Source organism: Fragaria vesca, linkage group LG5 (assembly GCF_000184155.1).
Source record: "Fragaria vesca subsp. vesca linkage group LG5, FraVesHawaii_1.0, whole genome shotgun sequence".
Lineage (NCBI taxonomy): Eukaryota > Viridiplantae > Streptophyta > Magnoliopsida > Rosales > Rosaceae > Fragaria > Fragaria vesca.
The window spans coordinates 11,377,000-11,403,821 of NC_020495.1; the positions used below are offsets into that span (position 1 = coordinate 11,377,000).

General features: G+C 39.8%; 3 protein-coding genes across 3 annotated transcripts; 1 reads left to right on the top strand and 2 right to left on the bottom strand.

Annotated features, from left to right (window-relative positions):
• Nucleotides 1–1,178: 1,178 nt before the first annotated feature.
• Nucleotides 1,179–8,083, bottom strand: LOC101315058 (uncharacterized ATP-dependent helicase C29A10.10c-like). The gene is made up of 9 exons (XM_004301268.1): nt 8,064–8,083; nt 6,054–7,458; nt 5,175–5,363; nt 4,966–5,059; nt 4,689–4,820; nt 4,450–4,582; nt 2,604–4,364; nt 1,697–2,482; nt 1,179–1,575 (listed from the first exon to the last, which is right to left on the bottom strand). Exons 2-8 carry the CDS (start codon nt 7,381–7,383, stop codon nt 2,054–2,056), a joined length of 4,068 nt encoding a protein of 1,355 aa, XP_004301316.1. The 5' UTR covers nt 7,384–7,458; nt 8,064–8,083; the 3' UTR covers nt 1,179–1,575; nt 1,697–2,053.
• Nucleotides 8,084–12,547: 4,464 nt separating this feature from the next.
• On the top strand, nt 12,548–15,397 carry LOC101313608 (metallophosphoesterase 1-like). Its single transcript, XM_004299582.1, has 3 exons — nt 12,548–13,377; nt 13,502–13,588; nt 14,811–15,397. Exons 1-3 carry the CDS (start codon nt 12,848–12,850, stop codon nt 15,091–15,093), a joined length of 900 nt encoding a protein of 299 aa, XP_004299630.1. The 5' UTR covers nt 12,548–12,847; the 3' UTR covers nt 15,094–15,397.
• Nucleotides 15,398–16,285: 888 nt separating this feature from the next.
• On the bottom strand, nt 16,286–21,719 carry LOC101315350 (probable beta-D-xylosidase 7-like). Its single transcript, XM_004301269.1, has 6 exons — nt 21,321–21,719; nt 20,452–20,757; nt 19,369–19,538; nt 18,561–18,658; nt 17,144–17,908; nt 16,286–16,938 (listed from the first exon to the last, which is right to left on the bottom strand). The coding sequence occupies exons 1-6, from the start codon at nt 21,717–21,719 to the stop codon at nt 16,346–16,348; spliced, it is 2,331 nt and encodes a 776-aa protein (XP_004301317.1). The 3' UTR covers nt 16,286–16,345.
• Nucleotides 21,720–26,822: the final 5,103 nt, after the last annotated feature.

Below are 26,822 nucleotides of genomic sequence, written 5' to 3' on the forward strand. Positions count from 1 at the left end.
GAGAGAGAGAGAGAGAGAGAGAGAGAGAGAAGATGAGAATATTACACAGGGATCTGGGATCAGAGTGATGATGCTGTGTTTGTGTTTGAGTTTGAAACTGAAGCCCAACCACGACCAACACGTGCTATTTGTAAGCCGAACCCATCTGCCTTCCTTTCCTTCCATGTCTGTTCTGTGGTGTAGACTTTTCGGACAAAGCTTCCGTGGTGTCGTTTTTTTCCCAGGGTGGAAAGGTCTGAACTGCCCCGGGGGACAACGGCGTGGTGTGGTGTGGCCGCTGCCCTTTTGAGGAAATTCACGTGGATTATGGTGTGTCCTGCTTGTACTGTTGTCGGAGTTTACTAGGAACAATGAAATCATATCTATTTCTCATAAAAGGAAGCGTATTCTTTTTTATTAACCTTTTATTAATTACCTAAATTAGCTATTTCAAGTCAAAATTCATATATCGAAATATATGCTTCTTGTCGCTAGACGCTATATTAGATAACGAACATTTTAGGTAGTCGAACTGGTAGGCAGTGGCGGAGCTAGGATTTGTTATCAGAGGGGTTAAGATGTAAAAGGTAAGTTTATGTATACGACACTTATTTATATATTTTTCCATTTTTAATGTAAAATTCTATTATGATTTGGAAATCTGAGAAATATCTTATTTTCATCTGAGAAATGTCTTATTTTCATATGAGAAATGGTGTGTGTGGGAGCTTTGGGGGGGGGGGAGCTAAAGGCATCTTTTCTATTTATATTAGTTGTTTAGAAGAAAAAGAATGAACTATTTGGACATGACCCCTCGACCCAGCATGACCTGATTTTGAGATTAGAAGGGCACAAGTAACCAAAAATGTTGTTAGTTGGGACTAAAAATCTTTCAATTTATCTTATGGCAGGTGGGCAAAAATTGTAAGCATTGCCCCCCAATTTCGAAGAGATGCCTTGAACTAAAAACCAGGGGTAGATGCAAAACAAAGACAAGAGCAACAAATTGGTAATAAACTAAAGTGCATCTGAAACGTGCCCTATGCCAGCCAGCTTTGTCCATCGTAAGGACGAGAGCGACAATAACTATGTGACCACATGTGATGATGTGAACGGTACTCTTGTCATTTCGACGATCTTTCTTCTGAGATTTTTTCTCTTCCTGGGTCACATATGCGAAAGAAAACAGAGACAAAAGCATAGAAAAGAATTTGATATGATTGATTCCATAAGTGAAAGATGTATGTACATGTTAGCCGACACTACAAATGCTGCTAGAAAGAAATATACTACCTCCTAATACAATTTCTGTACCCCCATTTCTACACAGAATGTTGTAGCAACTAGCAATGCCACCTTTCTGGTTTAAATTTCAAACAACAGAAACATTCTCCTTCATGTGTTTGCATGTTTCCGAAAAATGTACAGAGCATCATTCAAATGGGATCTTTCTGCAATTGAAGCACCAGTATAGAACCAAAGAGTCAGCAGTGTGTTTGTCGGAAGAGAACTATCGAGCCATGACTGTTTTCGCATCACAGGTTGCAGCTCAGATATTACAGCGTACAAGCTTTGGCGACACCACCATTTGGATTCCTGGGTTTCATTTGGTAGCCATGCATGAGAAGAAATGACAACAGAGGAGAAAAGAAAACTACGCGCATTCATAACTAAGTTCTATGCTTTTGTCTTTTATTTCTTGTAAGAGATGTTTTACCTCTGACGAATGTAAGCTGGTGGATTAAGGGTATGATTTTTCCACCATCTACCCAAAAGCATCCAGCTGCTTGCAAGAAATCAAAGGAACAACATCAGTCAAGATGATTGTCTTCTTGCACAAGCCGAAAGCCCCAGCCAGCCCTCCTCCCCCTTATTGCCAAACTTCACAACTAACCAAAAGCTCATCTAGCACCAAGTTTGGCTCTTCTAACTCAAGGAGTCCGGCATCTGTAGTCACCACAGAAAACCAGCACTCTAAGCTCTGTGGCAGAAACATTACACGGTAGGAAAACAAAGAATGCCACCGAGCTCCTATGATGCAGAAAGAGGATTCATAACACCCATCAATCACTAGTTAGATCTCTCTCTTTCCAACAACCCCAGCAGGACTATGCTTCCTTTGTATACCATATTGCCAAGCATCTCTAGACTTATCACCCGACTGATCAAAGTCGTCCAAAGAATTCTCAAACTGTGGTTTCATAGGCCGGTAATGACCATTTCTGGGAACTACAGGTCCATTGAATTTCTCATCATCTTCTGATGGTGTTCCTGACCTGGACTCCATGCGCATGTCCAACAATCTATGTCTTGGTCCAGCAGATCTCAATCCCCTCATATTAGATGATAGCTTTCCTGGTATTGGATTGTAGGAGGGTCCTTTTGCACCCAGAAATTCTTTAGGAAGAGTCTCCATGTCCATATAACAGTTCCTGGCCTTGGCATCAGTGATCAGTGCAGCCCAGTCATCAGACTGCATCAAAGCATTAGCATTTCCCATGACCTGTTGAGAGAAATAAATATAAATTAAAATTGACACCGCAACAGATAATTGCAGGTAGATGCTATGAGCTTCTTAATATATTAAAATAAGCAAACATGACTCAAAAGAAAGAAACTCATACCCAAAGAGCCCTTCTTGCACGAGTAAGAGCCACATTCATTCGGCGGATATCTGCAACAAAACCAACCCCATGACCAGAAGCGCGCACACAGGACATAATAATCACATCTCGTTCTTGGCCTTGGAAAGCATCAACTGTGTTTATATAAAGATCCTTCCCTTCTTCTGACTTCAAAGCCTCATCGAACTCACGTTGAAGACATTTAAGTTGCAGTTTATATGGTGTGATTATGCCAACAGAAATTTTCCCCATGCCCAAAGATTTCGCTGTCTTCTGGAGATGCTCATACAAACGAACACAGAACTGAGCTTCATGTATGTTCTGATAAGAGACAGATCCCCCTCTGTGTGACTCCCGCCCATGTGTGATATCATAAAATACATAAGGTTTAAGTAAAGGATCCTTGTAGTATATCTCATCAGGTAAATTAGCAACACTCTCACTGTCAGTCAAGCGTCCCTGGTAAAAGTACCTTGAGGGGAAATCACGGATTTGAGGATGCATTCTATATTGCACAGATAGCAACATTGTTGGACAATTTGCTTGCTGGAATCTTTCAAAAAGACTCCTGCTGTATAACAAGGTTCCGGCGGCCTTGCTAATAACTGTTGCAGGAAGCTGCTGAGGATCACCAACAAGAACACATCGTGCAGCACCAAGAGCGAGGGGAGGAAGAACTCCTACTTCACTGGCTTGGGCTGCCTCATCAATCACAACCATATCAAAACCATGAGAAAGGCGAGAGAACAACTTGCGACCACTGCTTGAAACAGTAGTGAAAACAATTTCTGCCTCGTTAGCAAAACTTGCCTCAAGATTAGCACGAGCTTCTTCCAAATTGAAAGTGCTGGAAGCGCGAAACTTTCCTTCTAAAATGAATAGGCGAGACAGCTCAACTAGTGTCTTATCCCTGCTTTCAACTGCCGCTGCAAGGTTCTGCAACAATGCATCTCGATTCTGGTCCCTAGCCACTAGAACATCCGGATCAACACCCACAGATCCTTGGGAACGAACAGCAGCAGCTGCAACAGTAAGTTCTCTTTGAAGAGTAGCAATCTGCATAGACAACTGAGCTTCACGACCTCTTAACTGATGCATATACCCAAAAACTTCATCACGATTCTTGACCAGAAGCTGTTCAGTTCTCCGCTCAACAGAGACGGCCTGGGCAGCACGCGTCTGTGAATCAACACCTACTCGGGCTACATCAGGCCGATATACTTTCATCTCACCATCAATGAATCCACGGTCAAGAACACGTGAAAGAAGCTCGTCTGTTGCAGCATTAGAAGGAGCACATACCAACATTCTAGGTTTCGGGCACAGCTTTGGTAGTGTCCGAAAGAGATTCTGGTCCATGCTCTGAAGAACCTCATCAATTGATCCCATAGCAACATTATCAGTGTTGCTTTCAGTATTTTGCTTCAAGCTCTCAGGTGCTAACTTTTTTAGCAAAGAAGTATAATACTGCTGATACTGAACCAAATGAATGACATTTAGCATTCCCCAAACAGTGTGCGTCTTACCAGTTCCTGGAGGTCCTTGAACAAGAGTAAATGGCCAGGGATCTTGCCTCTTTCCACCACTTGTACCAGATGCAGTATGCACTGCAGCCCATTGGATAGCAGAGAGCTGGGGTCCATTGAAGCTCCTATGCAAATGATCAACAAAATTCGGTGTGAAGCATTCAGGCATAGCAGGGCTCTGCTGCTCATATTTTGGAAAATGTTCAGGGCTGGGCTGAAGAATCGCAGTTTGCATCTGTGAAAATCAATGGTCAGATCATTATCCACACAAACATAAATACATCAGGATATAAAAAGCTGATGATCCCAAAGAATGTCACCTGCACATTCAATCGACGAAATGCATGCAGTGCAACGTACTCCCTCTGGGTGGTTGCAAGAGAACCAAGCACTGTTAAAAACCAAGTTCCTTTGGGATGCAGCTTCCTCAGAATGTGGTCATCATCATTCAAGCTGTAAATATTAGTGAGAGGGGAGGAAGCTGTCAGCATGCTAGCTAAAAAAATACTAAAGAAAAATTACATTAATCATCTCATATCATAATAGATAAATATTTAACCTGTTGGATTCATAGGTGTCCCCAACATAAAAGTGAAGGATTGCTCCTGATGGATCACGTGTGTCGATAGGAAAATGTCGCCTGACAGTACCAGCCACACGTCCACTTATTTCAGGCTCCTCATTATCCTCAGTTGAAGAGTTGTTCCTTCTGGATCGGACTGCTTGACAAAATTAGAGACTATGTTAGCAACATCATCAGAAACATCAATATACATAAAGTAATAATCTGACATGAATATAGATGGATAGAAATGTATTCACTTATCAGACCTAATCCAGGCCTGGGGGTTGAAAGAACTGCAACATCACCCTCCTTAAATGTCCACTTGTTGGATTCATTTGCAGGAAGGACTATAACATCATACCACCCTACACCACCAAAAGTTACACCTCAATTAGTTCGAAGGAACAAGGATAAGAAACCACAGGTACTACTGGTATTGGAGCTAAAGCAAATTTGGGAATATAAAATTAGTAATGGTACCTCTTTCCCTCCTTTCAATGCTCCTTACACGAACCATTGTATGAGCATTACTTGTAACACCTTCAGTTAATTCCTCCCACGTGCTGTAAAGTTGTGCCCGGCATTCCTCAAAAAGCAAGGGTTCAAATACTCTGACATAATCCTCAACAGATTCAAACCGATCAGGAACACATTGGAGGTCAGTCTCCCCTGTTGCACAAGGAAATGAAGGAAAATAAGAATGATAGAAAGCACATGACCACAGTCATATTCAGACAAACAAATATGCACCAGGCTATGAACACGTAGCCTATATATCCATATGAACCTGCAAGCTCTTCAGACCTTTAAAAAACTACTAAGCCGGTTAAATGTGATATTCTCTTTATATTAGCTCAGAAATTAGAGTTTCTTTGCCCAATAACAATAATTCAGTACGAGAGCAAAAACCCCTTCGTTTTTATGTGGTATAGTCCCCGGAAACCATGGAAATTTCTATCTAGTCCACATGGAGTTTATCTCCTCTCCCATTCCCCCCAAACTAGATTATACTATGAGAACATTTGCACACAAGATGGGACATGATGGATGGTGATAAGAATTACAAAGTGAAATTGAGAAAGTCAATGAAACGTGTTAGTCAGAATCTCGATTTCACACTATAATTGTCATCACCTTTCCAAGTCTTTGTGTGCTATATGTCTCATAATGTAACAATTGGAGGGCCATGGAGCACTGGCATACAAAACAAACCAGGAAATTTGTCAACACAGATAGACCAAAGTTCCCAAGAGTGAAAATATTGGCCAACCAATCACTAAGAACTAGTCAACGGTATCAAACATGCACATTCGAAATTGAAAACTAAAATAAACAAAAAGCAGGGAAATAAATTTGTACCTGGGTTATGCCAAAACTTTTCATTGGTAACCTCCCGTATAAGACGCTCTACTGATGTGTCTTGGTACATGTTACTGACGGGCATTTGCTTCTTGGCAGAAATAGGCTTTTTGTTTCCCAACTTGGAATCCATGGAGCTTTGAGCGACAGGCTTCCTATTAGCCACCTGTGAATTCTTCGGCAGCCTCATATCTGTGGGCTGCTTCCATGAACTCTGTCTTGGAATAGGTGGTAAGACCTCTGCAGATGAGTCAGTATCACCATTTTGCCTTTTCAGCCTAGCTGATCCATGATTAACATCTCCATTACATTCAGATTTAGATTCACTAGAATCCCCAGCAAGCCCTCCTTCACTGCATACAACATCAGGATGTTTCTGCTCCTTGATTATTGGCTGTGACTGCTTTTCTCCTATCCGGTCAGTGGGTGGAAGAACTGCAGGTGGAGAAACTGTACGACCCTCCTTCATTGTTCGAGTTGTAATGGGTGCAGGGATAGACTGTCTTCTTGGTGTAGAACTTTTGATGGGACCAGCTTGCTTAACATCCTCCAAATTAAGGAACATTGTCTGTCTACTACGTTTCTTTCCCAGTTTTGCTTCATTATGATGATCCATCTTCCTCTTCACTGAATTACTTGCACCCTTGAGCGCACGGCTTGCTTCAATGCCTTTAACTTTCTCTTGTTTCAGAACCAAGCCAGGTTCCTCCTGACAGTCCATGGATATATGACTTTTGACATTGTTGTCCGAATTGCGGCTACTGCTGCTCTCATCCTTCAGATTTTCCGAAATTTTAACATTGCACTGTCTACCATCTAGAGCACTACCAGAAGCAACCACCCCAGATTTTTCTGGTTCTCCGGAAGTCTTACCCTGTTCACGCAAACTGCCACTTCCATGAGCATCAGCGGATCCATCAGCATCAGACCACTCTCCCTCTTCTCTTTCCACGGAAGGGGCATCTGCAGCTGTCGAAACTAAAGCTGGCACTGCTTTAACGTCCTCGTTATTACTCGACGTGCAGAGTGACGCATTGTTGGGAATCCTATCTCTTGCCTCCTTCAGCTCAGCGCTACCTTCAGATCCATGAGCACATTTAGGCCGAATAAAAGGTTGAAAACCTGACACAGATGATGCATGTGAGAAAGCATGATTATTAACAATTCCTTGTGTACCAGCTGCTGCTACGGCAAGCATTTCAGAAGTGTTGTTGGGGTTTGCTGACGGGAGTGCCTTTTGAGGCTGCAACGACACGACGCTATGACTCTCCTCATTATCCTCGGCTGGGGGTTCGTTGAGATCAAATAATGGCCGTCCTCGAGAACCCATCTCATATGTAAATACATACAAACTAAACCGTATTCCCGAACTGATTGTCCTAGAACTCTGCTAGTAACTTTCCTTCTAAAAAAAATGCACATGAAAATGCAACCAGTTAGCTATTACAAAACAACCACAGCATAACAACCTCAAAAATCTACAAAAACCTAGCCTTTTCCGTCTATATCAAACAACAATTACCGAAACAAAGCCACACTAAAAACAGTAATCAAGCTAAACGAATATCACCAGAAACATTAAATCCAACAAATCAGCTCATAGATTCAAATGCAAAAAAAAATCAATATTTCACCAACACTATCGACTTTCGACAGGCCCTAATTTACCAGTTTCAATCAATTTAAACAGATGCAAAGAAAACGAAACCCTAATCCCAAATCCAGAACCACAGTGCCTAATCCAAAATCAAAACCCCAATTTCATCATTCAGATTGAAATTCCTAAACTGCCCTAGCTTCCGTTTCTAGGGTTTCATCACTTCGAATCCCGCAAATCGCAGATCGAACCCCCAAAAAATTTCAATCCAATGCATTAATCTAAACTAGTCATGGCATACGATTCAGTCCTCCAATCCCATTATTCATATCAGCATCGTGTTCTTCTCCTTCTTCTAAAGCAAAATTAAAATCTGAATTTGAATTTCAATCTACATCAGATAGAATTATTACCTCGAATTTTCGAGCGTCTTGGTTGTAATAAATAGTAATTGTTTCACTAAAATCTAGAGAGAGAAAGAGAGAGTCTCTGTATTAGGGTGAGGGTTTGTAGAGAGAGAAAGAGTCTCTAGAGAGAGAGAGGAGAAGAGAAGAGAGAGCTCTAAATATGAGAGAAAGCTAGGGGGTGGTGACGGGTTTATATAGGAAATATCAAACTAACTTCACCGGCCGGTTTTTTCTCCGGCCACCGTTATTTTTAAAATCCGGCCATTTTTTTAATCCGCCTCCTTATATTTAATGCTATTTATCCTTCCAAGAAACTCAAATTACAGAATCACCCCTAGTACCTGGGTTTTGCCCGGGGTGGGGATTTTGACCGCGGGTGGTTGCCTTCTCGGATACGACCGGGGGCAGTTTCGGGATTTCAAAAGATTAGCTGGCGTGTATAACACTCGCACGTAAGAATCTTACGCACCAAGGCGAAGCTGATGATCATGGTTTTCGGTGGGGCCTGGGGTGCACACGTGTACGAGGTTGATTTGCTTACCGTTGCCTGATTCCTCGATCGGATATCTTGTGCTGTTCATTTGAAATTTTACCCTTTTTCCTTTTTAGCAATATCCGTGAGGGCAGAGAGGTCATTTAGGAGACGGGGCGAGTACGAGATGGGAGCCCACGTGCATTTGGAGCGGGGGGAGTGCACGGTACTGTTTACGGGGATACAGAGTGGTTTGGGGTGCTCCACACGCGCGAGGGAGGCGCTTTGGAATGTGGAGAGGGGAGTGTGCCGTGGCTTCTTGTTAGAATTAGTAAAAGGAGCTCGTAGATCTCTCTATTCCTCGTTTGGTTCGAAATTACGATTTAGTCCACGTGATGCTACGAATAAGGCCATTGAATCTCGACCAGGAATTTTTATTCTGAACAATTACTTTATCAACAAAATTAGAATTAGTGTAAAATTGGGGTGTAATAAATAGGAAATAAATATTAGGAAGACTATTATGGCCTGCCCTGAATGATAATTGATAGACCTTGTTGGGGGATTGGGGTGGTTAGATATTCATTCATTGTTTTAGCTGTTTAGGGCACCCATTTAGCAGTGTGATACCAAACTCTAGAAAAAGTGTTACCAAAATGCTGAATTTCATGTGATTTGAGGTTGACTGACCTGAAATCTATGTTGTTTCACATTCAATCATGTAGTTTGCTATTTATCAAAATGAAATCTAAAATATCGTGATCTGAATTTGGCATTAAGTTTATATAAAAAAAAAAATCAAAACAATTAAAGAACGCAAACTTACAAGTCGTCATCTAATGCGGGAAGAAATGTGGGAACTCGCTTGAGCATCTCAAAGGTCTATTTATGCATAGTTGTTCAAGTACATGTCTTTTACATATCGATCAAATAACAAGTTCGATCATGAGTTAGGCTTTGTTTAATTCAAACGTCATGTGCTAGAAAGAAAAGAAAACAAAATCTGCTTCCCATGTTCTACAAATGCAAATATGAAAATAAGGAAACTTATATATGAGAAAAAATATATCTCAAAAGGAAGAAAATCAAATTTTAATGAATTAAATCATTCTCATTTAATAAACGAATCAGAATCTTGACATGTAATTATCATTTCACTTAAAATATTTTCTTAGTTATATGTGTCGCTCACTCGTTTATTGGTACGTACATGTGTAGTTTTGTACCGCGGCTACTTATATTTCTTTCTTCTCTTGTCAAAACATACACACATGACACATTGTTCTGGCTATAGTATAGTTTATCTTTTTGATCTCTGCAAAATAGTCTGCTGGTTTCGAACACTGAGAAGATAAAACTCCCCAGAATAGATCTCACAATATAATTTGTGGTACAAGATTAGATAGATTAATTAAGATAGCCTGCACAAGCATGACCAAACTACCATTAATTTTCATCTAAACGTTTTTGTAATTTTTGCTACATCGCGTGGATAGGGTGTGGTTGGTATCTGGATATTGTGGCATGACTAAACAACCATATAGTTTTTTATTTTTATATATTTTAAATGACAACAACCATATAGTTTGGTGATGCATGCCACACTATCTAGTTGTTGGACTTGTACTCCTAAGCTTTATATATCACAGGTATGTCCGAAATAGTCATAGAACAAATCGGGGAATTGGATTTTGGCCCCTATAAGGTATAAGTTTTGAATTTATATACCAAAAATATGAAGATCGATAATGTATGATGAACAAAATCTATTTTATTGGAGAATTCAACTTGGAAAAATGGTAACAAATCTTATTAATAAACAATTCATTTTCTTTAATGAAAAGGCCAGTGAGCCGCCAATGTATCGATATCTTTGCCACCATAGCGAAGTGCATAGCAAAGAAACAAGTTTAGCCTATTTCTCGCCTATTTTCCTTGCATTTGGGTGGTCTTTCTCTGCTATTAAGACTAGCATTTTCGTTGTTCTATCACATTGGCGGTGCTATTTATTTATTTTTTGTTAATTTTAATATAATTTAATCGAAGCTATAAAAGCTAATGACAGATCGTCGTCCAATGTTTATTTCTTTATTGATTTGCTCGTCTTTTAAGGATTATTATTATCTCGATATGCCTAGATAAAAAGTTTCTCCTGGCCTTCGTGTGTAACTGAGTCTGATCAGTACCACATTGTTATCAATTACCTTCATAGCAAAGAGATCCCTTGCGCTTTAGCATCTAGTACTACCAACTAAGGCATTATTATTGGTATTGTATTGGCACTCGTTTTATTAAAAATGTTCTAAGTTTCAAATGTATTGCAGTATTGCTTATAATTTAGCACACTCTCAAATCTCAATGGTTATGGAAAATAATATGATGGCAACCCTTTTCTACTAATATATAGATATCAAAGGAGTGAAGAACACGCAGCCATACTCATAATAAGTTCCAGTTTACATCATAATGCCTCCCCGAATGTAAACGCAATATTTGCTGTCCCTTGGCATATCTTCATCGTATTTTTTGAGAAACAAGCGACAACCAATAGCAAATCTTAAATCAAGATGAACTTTCATTTGATGGTTTCTGATTGAATTGAATGAGAGTTGGGCACACCGCCGCACACATAACTAGTCATAGAGCACATACGTGTCGTCCCTTTTTTTTCCAATTGACTAAAAATGGTGCAACATCTACTAACATAGCTTTTAGAGTTTTAGGTTATATATCAAGTTTATTGTTGATATTGAAATTTACTTCTCGTTAGAGATGGCATGGAGAAAGTATACATGAAATGTATTTTTTTTTTTTTTTTTTTGTGTAGTAGAAGCTAAACGGCCGCCCTCATGTCTTAACTATTAACAAAACCGCAGAATACAAAAAGAGGAAGGGGGACATAAAGTCTAAATCCCAAATTGCCTAAGCATCCTGAAATAATATTTAGAGTTTTCAATCCTATGCATTCTAACAAGCACCATTTAGCAAGAAGTGCATCATTGACTACTCTATTTGCCTTACAAATTTGACGACATACCGGAAAAACAATGTTTATGCAGAGCCATAAGTTACTATATTTAACAGATTTCCTACCATATTGCCACTGGAAGATAGTGCCACTGGAGAAGGATCTCTCGTTTTTCTCTCTAGTGCGTGGAGGCGCGTTCAAACCCAACATGAAAGGAAAAATAAAAACTATCAACTTAAAATAGTTTTTGTATATCCAATAACTAACTTATTGTTAGGATACTACTTTAGCCACTCAGCTTTGACCGGATGATTACATTTTAGTAGAATCATATATATTTCCGAGTTTCGGTTAAAATTTGTCACTTAATTAACTATATTTTTCATTTTTAGAGTTAATCGTCACTTACGTAATGTTGCTCTTATTCCTTTGTTTTATGTCTTCTCGTTCCCTTCTTTCATTGAGGTTGGCTTAGTCAAATACAACCCGATATTGTCGAGCATGCATAATGTTCACGTCTTATTGATACAGGGGTTTTGGCCTCGAACAATTTAGAGACTATAGAATCAGTTCCTTTTGAAATTTTATTTCATTCATGTCGGAATCAAAATAACTAGATATCATTCCTCTTCCATTATGACAATACATTTTCTCTTTAAAACCAACCCAACCCAACCCTCAACCGTTATAAGTGGTCTAGTGGTCATGCACCCATGTACAGAACCCCCCAACCCGCTTTCGACTTACGAAGCCGTCAAAGCGAATAGACATTGTGTCACAAACTCACAACGCACAATTTTGCTACTGTGTCGACCTGTCCAGATACAACCCGGCCCAGCCTTTGAACTCTTCGAAAGTCCAAACCATAAATAATATATATATATATATATATATATATATATATAAAATCACACGCTGACGTGGCAAAATCTGGAGGTACCTCGAGTGGCCGAGTCATTTTCTTTCGCCCCCTCTCAATTTCCGCAGCAATGGCGGTTGGCTTCTTCAAGCCATTGTTGCCCATCATCCTACTCTCCTCTCTTCATCTCTACGACGACTGGGTCTCCACTCCCTCATGCAGACCCGTACCCGAACCCGACCCGGCCCATTCCCAGGCCCACCCGGACGACCTCAAGGTCATGATGGTCGCCAACCTCCTCCTCCTCGGCTCCCACTCCAGCTACCTCGACCTCCTCTTCCGCGACCACTTCGTCTCCAAGTTCTTCGCTGTAAGTAAATTCCCCATTCTACCCTCGCCAATATCCACATATTACAGACTGAGCCGGATTACCTGAAATCTGTTGTGAAATCTGAAAAAACCAGAGATCGTTCCGGACTCTGGGGCCGGACATGCTTCTGGTCCTCGGCGACGTCTCGGCGCGTGGTCACCACTTGCCGAGGAGCGAGTACGCGTCGGTGATCCGGCAGTTCCACCGCGTGCTCGGCCCGTTTCTGGACCTGCCGCTCCACGTGGCGCTCGGCGACCGCGACGTCGGGGAATGCGGCGGCCTGAGCGAGGAGGCGGTGGGGTGGATCGCGAGGAGGATGCCGGGGCTGGACTCGGCCGGGTGCGGAGCCTTCGAGATCGGCAACGTCAGCTTCGTGTCGCTAAACGCCGTCGCTTTGCTGTGTGGGAACAGCGGGCTGAGGTTTAGTGTGGAGAAGGCGGTGGAGAGAGAGAGCGTGGATTTTCGAGTTGAAAATGAGGCGGTGAGGGGTGGTGAGAGTGAGGTGGAGAGGAAGGAGGCGAGGGTTTATGAGTTTGGGTGGAGAGAGAATGCAATGTCAGCTGGTTCTGGTCCGGTGGTTTTGCTTCACTTTCCGTTGAGCCGAAATGTGACTCCTAGTTTCGGTGGGAGTAGTAACATTTTCGACGGCAGGTTTGTTGTAGCTCTCTTCATTTCGTGTGTGATTGTGCTGATTAAGGGCAATGTGTGTTGTTTTTCGCTGTAGAACTGCGAAGAGGAGATGCTAAATGTGTTGTGTTTGGATTATATTTGACAGGGAGGATGTCGGGAGAGGGCCGTACGATTTGTTACAGAAGCTACCACCAAATGCTACTGAATACATATTTCAAGCTCTCAAGCCAAGGTGAGTTCACGCTTTACGTTTTTATGGCATTGCCTGGGTAGAGATTTGACTCTTGATGTTTTGTATACACAGTTAGGGTAGTATAGGCCAGTGAGATTTTCGCAGTCAAAATAGCTGTTTGAGTGGGAATGTAGGATAGTTATAGGTTGTGTACAACTGTACATGTTATTCACGGACACTATAAGAGTGGGAGCCTCATTGCCTGGGTTTCCATTTGTTAGAACATTTGTGTACGTCATCTATATAGAAGAGTGTTTAGGCACGTAAAATTGTGTATATGCTCATTGTCCTTGGATGGATTCTCTTCCAACAGTGAGCCACACTTTTTATTTAGATGGTTTATGCATTTGTCATTTTAACCACTCAATTGTCCACCATACATGTATGCACTCTATAAAATTCTGAGGGTTATGTGCTTGAGGTTGTTCTGTATATAGACATTATGAGTTATAAACTGAAGTTCCTTAACTAAAAAATTGTCTTCAACCATTAGATAATAATTAGTGGCTCTGATCCATACTGTATGAGATCATCAGTTACACAAAATGAGAAAGGAATCCTTATCAGATAATTATCTCATCCATACAGTTCAGTGGTGTAACAATTTTAGGGTCTGATATAACATTTCTTCCAATCACATATAAAAACAGTGAATGAATCTAACTTGATTTATCAATATATTTAGAGTTCATTGTACTTGTGTATGTGGAGAACCAAACCATTTAGCATATCCATTATTATCCTTGTAATAAGATAGATGTTCAAGCTTCTGGGAAGTTACTATTAGTACTACTCACCTCACCATGCTGAGGGTTGGCAAACTAAAATTCTCAGAAGTTGAGGTGATAAATTTCAAATATCAGGAGTATTGCTTGTAAATGTCATAATGCTTGAGAAAACTTGGAGGACCAGTAGATGAATATTGAATAGATAGTTCTGCCTGATAGAATGATTACCTAATGTACCTTAATTCTATAAATATCCCTATCTTTAGTCCTAATGGTGGTTCATGCACATTTGATGTTATAGTGTTCATTGATCCCATTGTTGGTTTCTGTGCTGAACTGAAAGATTATGGGTTTATTGTGGATCACTATATGATTAATTACTAAACACTTCACCTGTTAGTCATTGTTCACCAATTTATAACTCAAATACACTCAATGGTATAGCCACATGTGGCCTATAAGCTAATCGTGTTGTGTTTCTTCCTTGTGTGTAGGATTGTTTTCAGTGCCCACACTCATGAATTCTATGATCACTTCCATCCAGATGGAACCCGTGAGGTTACTGTTCCGGCCATGACATGGAATGCAAGGAATGATCCTGGATTTGTTATTGCCATTTTCCGAAGGAATGGAGGTGCTGTAAGCATCAGCTATTGCTCTCTTGCTAGGGAATCTCACGTACTTGTAGCCTATGCATTTCTTCTGATTCTTTCGGTATCAATGCTGGCTTTCTCAAGCACGCCTAGTTTAAGATCTTTGAAGACTATGATATCCTGATATCTGTCCTACAAGTGTGTTGTGCATTACTTTCCGTAGAATTTTGTATGTACATTACTATAGTCTTTGGGTGAGCGAAAATCTCGCGTGGATATAGCTGTGTTATTAAGTCATATACCATAGTTGAAGAGGTGGAGGTACATTGTGCTACTACTAGGATGAGAAAAAGAAAGAAAATAATGGAAATCTCCTATCGCAGCCCCGTTTGGGTTGTTTTGATATCATTTTGTTTCATGGTGGGAATGGAAGAAATTTTTGAAGCTGCAGCTGTAGGTTGGCTCTGACTAATTTGTTGTTTTTGAATCTGAACTAGAGCTTTGATTTGAAACAATAAAATGGGCTCCCAATTGAGCTTAATATGCAAAGATTGAATAGATTTCTTGAATAGTCTTTGACTTTTGGATGGCTATATTCTGTATGAGGATCACAGATGAGTGGCAGAGTGAGGCACTTGCATATAAATCCATATTTTGACTTGGTTTTTGGAAGAAATATGCAGGAGTACCACTCAGCAACATCAAGACCTTTGGTGTTACTGAATTATTTACCAGCCATTAACCAAAGGTCAGGGTATGACAATCTGCCAGAAAACGAATGCTCCTTTAGAGTTGCATATGTGAGTCTTTTTCTGCCATGACTCGTACCTAAACTTCTAACTCAGCATGATATGAATCTATTGCTATATCTATCACTCCATTTAAGTTGTATTTGACAATTAGCTCTGGATGTTGCCCTCATTTGACTTCTGATATAGCTAATTTCACTTGAGCAATGGATGCATCTGATATTCTTGATTTAGACAACTAATGGTTTGTCCTAGTGGTTAAGGTAAATCAACAATGTTTAATAGGCACGATTGTGAAATCTTATTGTAGAAATGTAAGTTGTAGAAATAGTAAATGAGTTAGCTAAACCCTAAGATAACTAATGTTCTGTGTGATTAGTTTTTCTAAGCTTTTCGACTTGTACATTTTCCATTATACGTGCAGTGCATTAGTAAGTCCACTTTCCTTTTGCACAATACAACCTCTTGATGCCCCTTTTGCTTATCATCAAGAATGACTAGTACACAGGGTTGATTAAATGGGCAAGAATGGTAGCATGCCATGAGCAGAAAGACAGAACAGCTTAAACTACTACTCAAGACTGGTTGCTTTATGCCATCAATTTCAAAATCAATGAAAACATTTAAATCATGTTTAGTTCCTTTTAGATTAGCTGTTGCAAGATGCAACGATTGCAACCCTTCATATCAAACAATGATATCAATAGGGTACTCTACATCACCCACAACCAAGAAACGCGAACCTTCTTCCACCACCATCCAGCCATCTTCATTTGCATGGCTGAGGTGCTCACAAGGGTTCAGCATGAATTCAAGTTCAGCCTTTTCTCCAGCGCTTAGTATCACACTCTTGAATCCAACCAACTGTTTCATTGGACTTCCATTTGTCGGGTTTTTCCGACTAACAAATAGCAACACTGGATGCTTACCAGCCATCTCTCCCTCATTCTTAGCCCCAACTGTGACCTTGAACAACTTTTTCTCACAGAGTTCTTCACCTAGATCAGAAACTAACTGGTAGCGTCCGGAGTCTGAATTCTTAGCTGCTAGACCAACCGATGACTCATTCAGGTAGACCTTGTTCTGGGTCACTGAAGATACAAAATTGTAAGCATAGTTGGAGTAGCTGAGGCCATAACCGAAATCAAACACTCTTTTCCCTGTGTAGAATCTGTAAGTGCGCCCAGGATAGCCTGATCTTTTGTCAGGCCTCATCCTCATGTCTGTCATTAGTGTTTTGATGTAATCTTGTGTATACCATGTGACTGGCAATCTTCCACCTGCATAGCAACATTAAATCAGTCTCAAAGTAAAGCTTTCTTTTGCTAGATAGTCGAACATGTTATGTTACCAGACTGTCAATCCAGAGTCTAAACCAGTAATTAAGTGAACTCTTGTTGAACTGTGTGGTCCAAATCGACAGTCGGATAACATAACATGTCACGTTAGCAAAAGAACATTACAGTAGTTCGTCGTTAAATTTACCTGGGTTGTGATCACCAAAGATGACTTCTGCCAGGGCAGATCCACCAGCTTCACCTGGATATCCAGCCCACAGGATGCTTCCTATTTTTGGATTATACTTCGCTGCAGATATGTCAACTGGACCCCCAGAGAGAATCACAAGAATCACTGGTTTCTTGGCGGCTTTAGCCACACTGCTAATGAGTTGCTGTTGCTTACCAGGCAAGTTTAAGTGGTCTCTATCGTGCGCCTCTCTCTCTTCACCTTGGTCCAATCCCACAATCAAAACCACATAATCTGCCTGCTGTGCTACTCTAACAGCTTGATCAATCGTAGGATTAGGGCATTTAACTGTATCACATCCAGGGTGGTATACTGTTTTCTTAGCATAACCTAGCAGTCCTTGTAACGGTGTAATGAGCTTGCACGGTGGACCGTGATAGTTTCCGAGAAGTGTTTCGGAAGCATTGGCATTGGGACCGATTACAGCAAGTGAAATGCCCTTTGATTTTGGTAGTGGGAGTAGTTTGCCCGCGTTCTTCAAAAGCACGATGCCATCTTCAGCAGCTTCTAGTGCTAAAGCTTGGTGCTGTTTAGAGCACACTTTCTCTGGACCAATGTTGCCGAAAGGTAGCTTGGTTGGGTTGCCATCAAACAGACCTAACCTCATCCTTATAGAGAACAAGTTGTGGAGGGCTTTGTCTATGTATGATACGGGCAGCTTTTTCTGCTGCACTGCATTCTTTGTGTGATTTTGCAAGTAGGTTCCACAGTTCACATCCATGCCTGCACGCATAAAAACAGAACATTTTACCTATCTTCCAACCTTTCTCAATCGAATCTAGAGTAATCAGACCATGAATCTTTAACCATCACACACAACCGCAGTATACAATTCTTCTCACATTCAACCCGTCACATTTTAGTCATGGATCGGCGTTGTGAAAGATGTGTACGTGAATGCTTGCGTGCAAGAGTTTCGACACCTCAATTACGTGTATACATGATTAGTTATTGCGAAAGAAACATTTGTCTGTACTAGTTTGTCTAACACTAGATTTGCCTTAAAAGAACAAAAATTATCACTTTTACAAAAAAAAAAAAAAAAAAGGAACAAAAGTTATATTTCCATTAATTCAGAGTCCAATTTTGCTTGTCATTTGTTAGCAAAAACAGGGTACCAATAATACACTTCCTAGAAAGAGAAAAAGATCACTTTGAGGGCCACACTAGGAGATGGCATATATAGGACCAGTTACTTTAAAAATTGACTTTCAGGCAAAACCCATACAAACTGTTGGGCCTATTGGACCATAATGGGCCATGGTTTACCAAATAATGTATCCATGTGAGCATGTCAAATAAGGAATCCATGTGAGAATGTCAAATTTTATCCATCGAAATAGGAAAGAAACAGAAGGATGAGTTCCCACCATACCTGCTTTCAGGACGTCGACGACGGCATCTTCCGGGTGCTTAGCGTATCCTTGCACGTCGTAAATAATGCTCACGGCGTCACAATCCGACGTGATATATCTGATCAATACCGATACAAAAAGATACTTGTTAGGTTTTAAATTTTTAATCCTAAACCCTAATTTAAACGACTGTTTCTAACACTGGTAACTAAAAGAAATGTTCAGGTTATTGGCTAAGCTCCACTTATGACTTTAAGAGCATAAGTGGAGCATCTCTAGCAATACAGTTAAATTTATTGTTAAATTTGTCAACATTTAGATTTAAAATAGCAATTTTTAAACTTTTGCTCCAGCAGTATTGTTAAATTGTATACATTAACTAAGTTTTAGTTAATTGTCTCCCCAAAATTGATAAATTTATCAATTTTCTCTATCAATTTCTAAATTTATCAACTTCTTAAGTATACTGCTGGAACAAATATTCATTTAAAAATTAATAAATCTCTAATTTTTTTAATTTATCAATGCTACTGGAGATGTTACAACCCAGTACAATAAGCATATCCTCGTTTACGTGCATGTACGTGACTCAATCATTGGTTAATTCAATTTACCTTTTTAAACGAGACTCCGCAATGAGTTGTGTAAAAATGTGCATACACTAATTTTTACGTGTGCCGCACATGTGTGTGAATTGTTAATCGCATTTACCCTACTACACTAGACCGCGTTCATAGTGATTGATCTGCTTTAAGTTCATCGTGCTAAGGCAAACAAATTTGATGCATGAGGCATGTAGTTGTTGTTGTGAGGGTGAGATGTGTTTACCCATGAAAACCCCATTCTCCTCGAGCAGTCTTGGTTAAGAGATTGTGATCTGCACAGCTTGGGACTCCATTAACTTGGTTATAAGCACACATGATGCCACTGGCTTTGCCTTGCTCGACGCAACTCTTGAATGGAGGCTGATACGTGTCTGCTAGGTCTTGCTGAGTCACCTGCAACGCATGCAAAGCAAAGGCAAACAAACAAACTCCTTTGTAAGATTTTGTGGGCAAGCAGATCTTGGATAACTGATATCTCTTCTCATCTCAAACCCGAAAAGAAATAGGCTCAGGGAAACACGTCGATTCACATAATGGATTATATGATTATGTTTGTTATGTATTCTCGGCTAAGTTGCACTCTTTTTTCCTTTCTCATTTTCTTGTCACGTTATCATTGTGTTTATTATACAGAGGCAAAGATTTTATGAGACAAATAGAAAGCATTCTGATTATTGTCGGTATGCAAAAATATTTGGCATTTCATCTTCATTGTACACTTATAAGAATGGTAGTTGATGAGCAGTGACTTGCCAGTTATCGAGAATGATTGACACCGTGAAGATCACAAATTATTAACATTATGAGATATGTGAAATGAGGTTAAAATTTGTCGTCTCTCTTAAAGAAAATAACATTTGTTACTTTTTCTGATTCTCATCGACTCTATTTTTTGTTGTATTTGAAGAAAAGACACTGGTTTTAGACCCTAATCAGATTTTTATTTTTTTATTTTTTATAATTAAGGCAGACATGATAATTTGTGATTCTGAGGAAAAAAATAATAATATCATTGTGATATTCTAAAAGAGAAAAAAGAACAAGAACAAAAAAAATTGAATTATCAACTGACAAATAATTCAAAACCCAAGAAAGAGCTCGTGATTTCACCAATCAAAATTGAAAAAAAATAATCGATGGCACCTAACTCGATAAAGTTTCATGCATTGGTCCACAACAACAGTCACAAAGCGACTCACACCAAATTCCAAAAGAAAATAAACAAACTCATCAAACATTCGAGGCAAAGATCTCTGCATATGAAAACACACCAATGGAAGAACACCGAAGATTGAAGAAAACTAACCTTGGCATTAAACCCAAAACGAGTCACATTGTTCCAGTTGTCCAGATCGTACGCCGTGAAATGCTTACAACAAGCAGAGGCCTGGAGATGGCCACCCACCTTCAGCTTCCCTCCTTCATATGAATCACCCTGAACCCCCCGGACATACGCCACCGAGTATTTTGCCGTCATCAATGGGTCTTCTCCGGGAGTCTCTTGCCCTCTCCCCCATCTTGGGTCCCTGAAAATGTTTATGTTTGGTGCCCAAAATGTCATTCCCGTCGCTTGTCCTGCATTGTACACTGCCCTCGCTTCGATTCCGATCACCTAACCGATTCATGCACATGTTACATACATTTCGATTCTAATTAACGCATCCAAAACGAAAATCGAAATGGTATGATAACTAGGGCCTCCAAAATAAAAGGCGAAATGATATAATAACACCACGAATCTACTAACTAGGATAATGCGGATTTTGTTTGAACATCAAAGTAAAGTAAAAGTAAACGGAAAGGCAAATCAAATTTCATCAAGAACATTAAAGAGGCGGTTTTGAATTTCAAAAGTGGGGTTACAAAATGGTTGTGCTCTAATAATTCCGATCAACGAGTAACAGATCATGCCGAGTTTGACTCAGTGTGTCACATTTTTGTTGTGAAGTACAAGAGATCAAATAAACAGAAAAACAAAGATCATGCCCGAGTTGAACTGTTTAACTCAGTGTACCACATTTTTGTTCCTAAGAAAAAGATATGAAAAACACAAAAAACGACCAAATGGGTTTTGCTTTGGAGCTGAAATAACGAGTTGGGTTGCAACTGTTTTGAGCAAAAGAGTAAAGACAATGACCGAGTTGGGTTTTTGACTCGGTGGCCGTGAGTCGTTACCTGACCGATCCGATACCAGAGATGCTCATTGAAAGAAGCAGCGGTTAATATGACTTGAGGGAAGCTGGTGGCGCTGTTGATGGTGCTGTAGAGACGGATGCCTTTGCCGACGTCAGCGACGCCGTGAAGAGCCTCCGACCACCACTCGTAACTCGGGATGCCGAGTCGGGGAATCGGAGGGGCCGAGTTGACGAGTTGGGAGATCTTCTCGTCCAATGTGAGACGGGAGACGAGGTCATGGACTCTTTGGTTGATGGGGAGGGTGGTTTTGCAGAAAAGGAAGGACTCGGTTGAAGGGTTGGACGAGTCGCATGAATATGGAGGCTGAGTTGACTCGGTGAGGAAGATGAGGGTGGAGAAGAAGATAAGAGGGATGAGAATGAGAGCTGGGAGCTTCATTTTGGTTGAGATGCAGAAATGATTGCAGAAAGAGAGAGTGAGAGAGTAGTTATATAGCAGCTGGGGATGGACCTAGCTCGGTCTCCCACTCGATCGACTGTTAAAATTTCAGGGCGCCTTTCCTCATATAGCATTTTACTCCTTGGTCCTTGCCTTTTCTATTATGAGTTATTACAAAAGTTTAATGATATAGGAAAAAAGTTTGCATCTCTTGTTATCAAATTGGTCAAGTGTTGTCAATATGAGTGATTTAGTTATATACGATAATAACCTGACTTTGATGTACATTTTATCGAACAATTAATAAATATTAACAAAACTATCTCACATGTACATATTTGTTTATATAAAATGATATCTTTGATATCTATGATTGTTTCACCTAATGACGAATAAGTCTTTCATTGAATCGATGAATAACATTGAGTGTTTTTATGGATTATTCATAGGTTGCCAACATCATCACCATCTTGATCTTTTTGTTATTGCAACATACCTTCGACTGTTCCACGCCTCTTACCATCTCATTGTGGCTACTTTCAAAACACTTACAAATTTCAAAGCGTTAATGAGTTCTGAATACAAGTTTTGATGGTTTACATTGCTTTTTGGTCAATGGAATTGTTGATCTTACTTACCAAAATAGTATCCATGCCATTTAGTGTGAGGAGGAGACCCGATCATCCCGCCCTGTTCTTTCTTTAAACTTTTAACGACTCCCACAAACAAAGATTTTGCTTCACACAAATGTGTTGTCCAACAATTTACAACTCGAAACTCCACGAACTTTCAATCCAACAAGTTAGCTTAACCAAGAATGAATAGATTACAGGGAATGCAAACGTAGATGCATGATGAAGGAAGACAATTAAGAGTACCTACAAATTCATGTTTTCTTAGAAAGATATACATACACGTAGTAGCCAACTAATAAGCCAATGTGGTAGCAGGTAAGTAAATTCTATACATATGTTTGTTTAATTGCTACGTACTTCTTCCCATTTTTTCCCCACTAGAAGGTTTCATGTCTTTATTCTCATTATCCATATTTATAGCTGGTGATATATATCGGATTATAGGTAACTCTCTAATCTTGGTAATTAGTCACATATCGTTAAGTAGGTAACTACCTACTTAAATTCTTAACCAATCTTTATGTGGGCTGCAATAAGGTCATTTACAACTAGGTCATGCAACGGGTTTTTGCGTTCTAGGCACTTTGGTGATGAAGATTTCTTGTGCCATTGGCATTCCTTCATCTTCACCATGTCCAGAAATGCAATCATCTAGCTTGTTCAGTAGTGGAGGTCAATAAGTCAGCTTCTTCTTCATCGTCAAATTAAAGAGCCGAAGAACTTGGCCAGGTTAATTTTCTGAAAGGGATTGCTGGCTTTTCTTCAGTGACTCTTAATTGGTCATATACACCAAATAAAAACCCCGTTTTGGATCTTCAGCTCCACCGCTTCGCAGGTGTCTATGGTGACTTTCTCCTCTAACTGTACCATTTTGAGTTCATCAACAAATCAGTCACAGACCTCCCGCAGGAGATTAAGGCCTTGAAGACACTTGAGCCAGTTGAGCGCGCTCAGCAACTGAGAAAGAGCAGTTGCAGACGTTTTAAATTTTTTAAGGTAGACCGTTAAACCCCCTTAGGCCCACTGGACTCGGTTCTAGCCCCTCGTCTGTTCCTCCTAGCCCGCTCAGGCCCAATGCTTCGCCCAGCCCACCTAGGCGAACATTTTCTATTCCAGTGATTGTGCTTTTCTGGAGCAACTCTGATCACCAATCCAGTCACTTTCCGATGGCCAAAGTACTATAGTAGTTTACTGGTCAAAAATATCTGAGCATTCTCCTAGTAGGCCAGAAGAATTAAACTCTATCCACTTAACTTCTGTCCTATACAATAATATTGGATGTCGGTAACTATGAAGATAGAGTAGTTTAGAAGAAAGTAATATATCCACTACTTAATTATGTTCGATAGTTACCTCTGTGAATGCGATAGTTTTCTTTTGAATTTCAAATATGTAAGCACACGGTTTCAATTGTAAAACGTAATCCGTAGCCCTTTCACATTGAATATCAAAATAGGTTTCTGCAAAATTACTATATTAGTAGATCGAGGAATATATATCAGCCACTAAATGCACAAAACCTGTGTAACGATCACTCGATATTAGACCTTAAGACAGCCACACCAATCATTCATTTAAAAAAAAAAAAGGGTCATTTGATATGAAGCAAAAAAAAGGTGAACGTATTCCAAATTCTCATACAAATAATAGAGCATATATCTGCACAAAGCACATATATATCTTCATCGATTCGTGTTCAAGAAGATCGTGATCTATACAAAAGAACTTAACCTACCAATAAGTATCAAATTCAAAGAAAGTAAGAAAAAAAGGAAGCATCTGGTCGCTAAGTTTGTAACCATCAATCAATCACATATATGAATGCCATGCCCTTGACGTATATACGTTGAAAGCTTGTCCCTACTAACTCAATCATAATTTGCTTTTTCTCACCTAAAACCTAAAAGGTTTAGATCATCATCCTATCTATTTCCATGTTCCAAATCGATGGTTGGTCAGTAAAAGATGTCATGGCTAATTAAGGTTGGAAGATATAAGTACCTTATCTGATATATTAAGCTAGCTAGTCGTTCTCTTAAATTGGTATAGTTTCCGGGATTGAAAACTCCATCGAGTTAGCTGATCATCTGGGAAACCAGAACAGTTGCTACGGTTGATGATTCAGTTACATTTGAGACCAGAAACGATTTAATTAGTTATGAAACGTGTAAGATCATATTAGATTACCTGCAAATCGATCTATACGTGTGTACGTCTTTATCGTAAACCTACTCTGTGCGCCATCGATCATCGATCATAGTTTTTCAGCATATACTAAAAGCTGTACTTGTCATCATATTTTTTCGCCAACAGGATTGTAATGACAAGGACTGTAATGATTTTGAACATTGAATATTATCTGGGACGTATTGTATAATGAGGATTCTTCTTCCGATCTCTTCTTGATGGAATGGCTCTCGAGTCTCGATCTATATACCATACAGAATTGCAGATTATTAATGCAGACGAAGACATTAAAGAAGATGAGAGCAACTTCCTGTAAAACCCAAGCACTAATTAAGCTTAATCAAGCTCTACATGCATGTATAAGCAAAACCCACCATGGAAGGAGTTGAGAGCTCTGAGCTAGCTAGGGTTCTTACAAGTTAAATTACAAATTTAGCTAGGAGGTGGCATATATATCTCACGTACTTAACCAAACATCGAAAAACTTGCAACCTAGTTTTTATTCTTGTAAAATATGGGAGAAGACGATCATCTGCAACCTAGTTTTTCTTATTGTAAAATATAGGAGAAGACGATCGACAGATGAATGTCCGTGTGCGTACAGATGATAGTTTAACTATTTATATTATTTTTAAATCAAAATCTCTTTTTGAATCTTTGTTCTAAAGATTTTTTTTCTTCAGATAATTCCAATCAAGATACGTACATTCATACATCTATTCATTCCCACTGCCAAAAGATGTTAAACTGTTGATAGTGTTTTTTGTTTTCTGCTGAAACAGGTGTTAATCGTGTTTAAGTATAGCTGATTAATCATGCATTATTAATCTAATAAAACAACCATGCACGTACGTCATGCATGGCTCCTCATCAGGACCTCAGGTTAATTACTTCATGTTTGGATTGGCTGGGTGGCTCCTCAAAAACCCTAAGCCACCTGCGCCTCTTCTCCTCCTTCCACCAGTTCTCACTTGACCTTGCGACCAAATCTCATCGGAATCAAATCTACAGATCACCCCTCCACCTTAGGCGGTGGTTGTCCGAGTCGGGTGGGGTCCTAACAACCGACCCTAATTAAAAGATAAGCAAAACAAAGCGGTGTACTTACGCTAAGCCCTCAACTAACCGCCGCACAGGGAGAGGGTGTTTAACGGCGCGGCGTTTAACCCGTAACGGCGAGGCAAGAGGGACCCGTCAGCTCAATGAGCCACGTGGTGGCCCCTGGGAAAGCCATGGTTGTGAAATGTCGGGCTGTGATCCAACCACGTGGACTCATGTACTGTGCTTGGTGGACCTCGATTTGAAGCCCAATGGTGAATCGTGGGCCCGCTAGTTATTTTTTAAAGTAGGTGGGGCCGAAGGTTTCGAGAATGTTGAGGGCGGTAAGCAACTGACAAGTGTCGAGTGGAGTGACTTGTTTGTGGTTTGGGTGACTGGTTAGTCAATTAATGGCAGTGATGCAAATTTCGTTTGTTCTCTGAACAGACGGTTTTGCCCCTTTTGATTTTTCTTCGTCTGATAATTATCGTTTTTTTTTTTGGATGAAATAGAAGTCAATTGTGAGCATTTTTTTGAATATTTGATAATACTTTTTCAAAAATAATAGTGAATTGATAAGGAAAATTAATGAATCTCTTCTCATCCTTCCTTAAAATGAATCACAACTATGTTTCTCAAAAATTATATTCGATCAGATAATTCTTGTAACAACTTTTACATCATTTTAGTATTGATAGTAGTCACGTTACTCATGTATCTCGATAATTTGATCCTCAACCATTTACATGATTTGCTTTAGATTGGATATGTTGCCCAAATATAGATAGTGTGATACGTTGCTCAAATACCGCTTTTTGTTATTTTTTCATGTATCGCGACTGATTGTTTTGCATGCGTTATCATCGAAAAAGATTAGATCACTAGATAAGTTGAACTTAAATAAAGGAGAAGAAGATGAGGATGGTAACACGACTACTATGACTTTGTTGCTCTAGTCGAACTTAGATTTCTTACTATGTAAAGAGGTAAATTAAAATTTTCAGAAAGACCTTAGATATCTAAATAAGAAATTCAAAGCCACGATAGTCGTCCTTAATTTATTAGCAAAGAATAAATAGATAAACACGACTGGTTTTTAGTCATTTCCGTTTACAATGGCATGGTCGTAATTGCACACTTATTACATGAGCTGGCCTTTTCTTTCCAGACCAGCCTTGCTACCGTTTCTGGTCTCAGCTCACCAAAACACTATAAGTAGACCAACACCCTTCACCTTACCCTC

Excerpts from the sequence above, each read along its gene's own strand:
- LOC101313608 (XM_004299582.1), top strand. The coding sequence starts at position 12,848 with ATGCTTCTGGTCCTCGGCGACGTCTCGGCGCGTGGTCACCACTTGCCG. Across the intron at positions 13,378-13,501 it reads AGTAACATTTTCGACGGCAG|GGAGGATGTCGGGAGAGGGC; the intron begins GTTTGTTGTAGC and ends TATATTTGACAG. Across the intron at positions 13,589-14,810 it reads TTTCAAGCTCTCAAGCCAAG|GATTGTTTTCAGTGCCCACA; the intron begins GTGAGTTCACGC and ends CCTTGTGTGTAG.
- LOC101315350 (XM_004301269.1), bottom strand. The coding sequence starts at position 21,719 with ATGAAGCTCCCAGCTCTCATTCTCATCCCTCTTATCTTCTTCTCCACC. Across the intron at positions 20,758-21,320 it reads TCTGGTATCGGATCGGTCAG|GTGATCGGAATCGAAGCGAG; the intron begins GTAACGACTCAC and ends TGAATCGGTTAG. Across the intron at positions 16,939-17,143 it reads CTTTGGTGATCACAACCCAG|GTGGAAGATTGCCAGTCACA; the intron begins GTAAATTTAACG and ends GTTGCTATGCAG.
- LOC101315058 (XM_004301268.1), bottom strand. The coding sequence starts at position 7,383 with ATGGGTTCTCGAGGACGGCCATTATTTGATCTCAACGAACCCCCAGCC. Across the intron at positions 4,821-4,965 it reads CTTTCAACCCCCAGGCCTGG|TGAGGATAATGAGGAGCCTG; the intron begins ATTAGGTCTGAT and ends CAACTCTTCAAC. Across the intron at positions 2,483-2,603 it reads GTGCAAGAAGGGCTCTTTGG|GTCATGGGAAATGCTAATGC; the intron begins GTATGAGTTTCT and ends TTCTCTCAACAG.